Source organism: Ipomoea nil, unplaced genomic scaffold, assembly GCF_001879475.1.
Source record: "Ipomoea nil cultivar Tokyo-kokei standard unplaced genomic scaffold, Asagao_1.1 scaffold1237, whole genome shotgun sequence".
Lineage (NCBI taxonomy): Eukaryota > Viridiplantae > Streptophyta > Magnoliopsida > Solanales > Convolvulaceae > Ipomoea > Ipomoea nil.
Window position 1 is genome coordinate 1,479,547 of NW_017617665.1, and position 3,333 is coordinate 1,482,879.

Genomic DNA, 3,333 nt, shown 5'->3' on the forward strand with positions numbered 1-3,333 from the left:
GTAATGCTCGCCGGCTGTTTTGGCCTTTTCCGGCACAAGAGGCCTGTCACGTGACCGGACGAATTAGGGCCGTGAAAGTACAATCGTGGAGGTTGACAGGCGGCTTTCCATGGCTCATCGGTCACGTGATTATCACACGTGGGTCCACCTCCGGCTGACACAACAACCGGCCCCAAACCGTTTGACCGGTTTTTTTTTTCCCTGTTCGTTAGAACTTAGAAAACCAGGGACCTAAACTTGGGGAGTTTTGAAGTTCGGAATTGGAAAAGTAACATCAATCATGTGATGTGCAGGAGTTCTATTCATAATGAATCATGCTATACAATTTACATTATACTAAAACTCTGCAAGATTAACGTTTTCGTGTCTTAAAAAAATTTTGTTCTCAAATTAACTAGATTTGGAAATGTTTGGTTACTCATAGTTAATCAGCTCAAATTCTGAAGACCAAAAGATAATTCTCATAGGAAATCAAATTTAAAATTTTGTAGTTACAAAACAACTATCTGTCTTCACTAAGAGTCAAATTCACAATTTTCCATATGAAAAGAACAATTTGACGTCACTAGACTATAATATCATACGATCAGTATAATTAGTAAAGAATTTATAATATTATTTTTTTTTATACTTGCATTTTACGTTCCCATGATAGGATGGCGGAATTGTAACTATTCATATTGTGGCATTATATTGTGTAGATTTTCCGTCCGCACACGTAGTATATATTAACCTTTTTTCTTTTTGTATCTTTATATATATAGTGTTTGGAGCTTATGATTAAACCACCGAAAAACAACCTTTCATTCTCCCTATAAAAACCTCATTCTCCCTTGAAATCAGACCAAAACATTCATCAACCTGTTTCTCGTACAGAAAATAAAGAAAATACGGAGTATATTTTAAGGTTACTAAAAAAAAATGCTTCTTAGAAGCTCTTCAACCCCAATACAACTGAAGTGCCATTCGCCATGGCTGTCAACCCAGAACTCATCTCCAGACCTGGATTTCTCTCTTCACACGCGTAAGCTTTCAAGATCCTCATCGGCATCCTCGTTTTCGCCGTCGTCATGGGGCGGTGGTTCTCAGCAGAAAATGCCCAGAGCTCTCTCAGAAACAGATCTCATCAGCATGAGATCGCCTCCACCGCCGCCGTCAAAAAAGTGCATGTGCATGTGCATGCATGGCTTGCTTTCTGCAATTCCGGTTGACGAGGAAGAAGAAGAGGAGGAGGAGAGGGTGATGAGGCAGAAGAATCGGGTTTTGGTGCTTTCCAACTCCGGGTTGAGAGCAGAGGAGGTGCAGGAGTGCGAGGCTAGTCATGAAGAGGAGGCGGCGCAGAGGAGGAGTGTGGCGGCGGAGACGATGGCCGGAGGCGATGGGGGCGGCGATGGAAGGAGGATATGCGGCGGCGGGAGTGGAGGCGGTGACGGAGATAATGGAGATGGGAATGGGTCTGAGCATTGGGATCCTAATCAAGGAAGTGAGAGCACTGATCTCTATTACCAGAAGATGATCGAAGCCAATCCTGGGAATTCTTTGCTCCTGGGCAATTATGCAAGATTCTTGAAAGAGGTAATATAAAAACTAAAAACTCATTATCATCAATAATATACACATTATTCTTCTCTCAAATAGGTTGAATTCCCAACCCTAAAAGTCCCACATCCTGACCCGAGATAATATAAATCACAGTAACTGATTCAATAAACATGATCAAATGTTTGTGCGCACAAGAAAACTGTTCATTTGGGCATAATCTCCACACTGGAACTACCAAGTTTCAACACTTGGTCTCTTCTCTCAAATAACTTGGTACTTGGTCTATTTTCTCAAATACTGCAGGTTAAATGCGACTTTGTGAAGGCGGAAGAGTATTGTGGTAGATCAATCTTGGCAAATCCAAGCGACGGGGATATACTGGCACTATATGCTGATTTGTTATGGCAATCACACAAAGACCCAATTCGAGCAGAGACTTATTTTGATCAAGCTATCAAAGCTGCTCCTGATGATTGGTAAGACATCAAAATGCATCCCAAAAATTGCACAATTTTAAATTTTTATGAGTAACTAGTTGGTGTTTGGTAAATAATTGTTAGCTGATTGGATTAGTATGTTTGATTATTTCATAGCATTAGCTGAATTGTAGAAAAGTGATTTGGTAAATTGGCTGTTAATAACTGATTAGATGTAAAATGATTTTTTTTAAAAAGCTAATGGAGAAAGGTGCATTTTTTGAGTTTTAACATTTTGAAGCAATAAGCTAATATAAAAAGCTAATAGTAGTTATATTAAATAAGACAAAATTGATTAATAAACTAACTATTTTATGAAACTGGGTCATTATCTGATTAAGTTATTATGTGTTTACAATACAGCTATGTTTTGGCATCATATGCACGCTTTTTGTGGGATGCGGAAGATGATGAAGAAAAGGAAGAAGAGGAATGCAAGAATGTAAATGAAGAGAGACAAGACATGAACAATATTAATAGATCAAAACCTAGTTTTGTTTGAGGGAAAGCAGCAGCTTAATATATAAGGTTGAATTATATTGAAACATCTAGACGTATATATATATAGTAAAAATAATGTGTGTGTGTATATATATATATAAAATATAAAGTATATTTTTGATAGTGAAAATTAGGCTAAGATAGATGCAAGTCTTTGTTTATATACTATATATATAAAAAGAGAGTCGATCAAGTGAGTATTTTAGTACTATTCGAATACAATTAAGGCACTATGAATACAAGTGAGTAGAATGAGACTTGAAAAATGGTTGCACTAGTGTGGTTGGACGTACTACTTTGACTGGGGGACACAATTATACAACTTAATGATAATGATATATATGTGAAATGATGGATGATTAGTACATAAGTCTGAAAAGTTATTTATATATGACCAAAGTTTTCCTAATCTACTCACAATGGTGACACTAATTCCAAGTATTTTCACACCTCTGTCAAATGGTGACACTAATATATATGTGAAATGATGGATGATTAGTACACTAATTGTGATTATTGAAATTTACAACCCATTAGAATTAGCTGTACTATGAATAGAGATGGCAATGTGCCCCGTCCCGGACGGAGATCCCCGATCCCCGCTCCGAAAGAGACGGGGATGGAAAAAATTTTCGGGGTACGGGAACGGGGATGAGGAATATGTGTGATTCCCCGCCAGGGACGGGGACGGGGATGGGGATGGGGATACCCATCCCCGAATAATTTTATATATATATATAAAATTTAAGTATATATAAAAGTACACTGCAAAACTGCCAATTATATATACTGTGTCAACATTCATTATAATATA

The 3,333-nt window shown here is 37.7% G+C and overlaps 1 protein-coding gene across 1 annotated transcript; it reads left to right on the top strand.

The window, feature by feature from the left end:
- The first annotated feature begins 812 nt into the window (after positions 1-812).
- Positions 813-2,776, top strand: LOC109183906. Its single transcript, XM_019333936.1, has 3 exons — positions 813-1,575; positions 1,846-2,018; positions 2,382-2,776. Exons 1-3 carry the CDS (start codon positions 922-924, stop codon positions 2,518-2,520), a joined length of 966 nt encoding a protein of 321 aa, XP_019189481.1. The 5' UTR covers positions 813-921; the 3' UTR covers positions 2,521-2,776.
- The last annotated feature ends 557 nt before the right edge of the window (positions 2,777-3,333 follow it).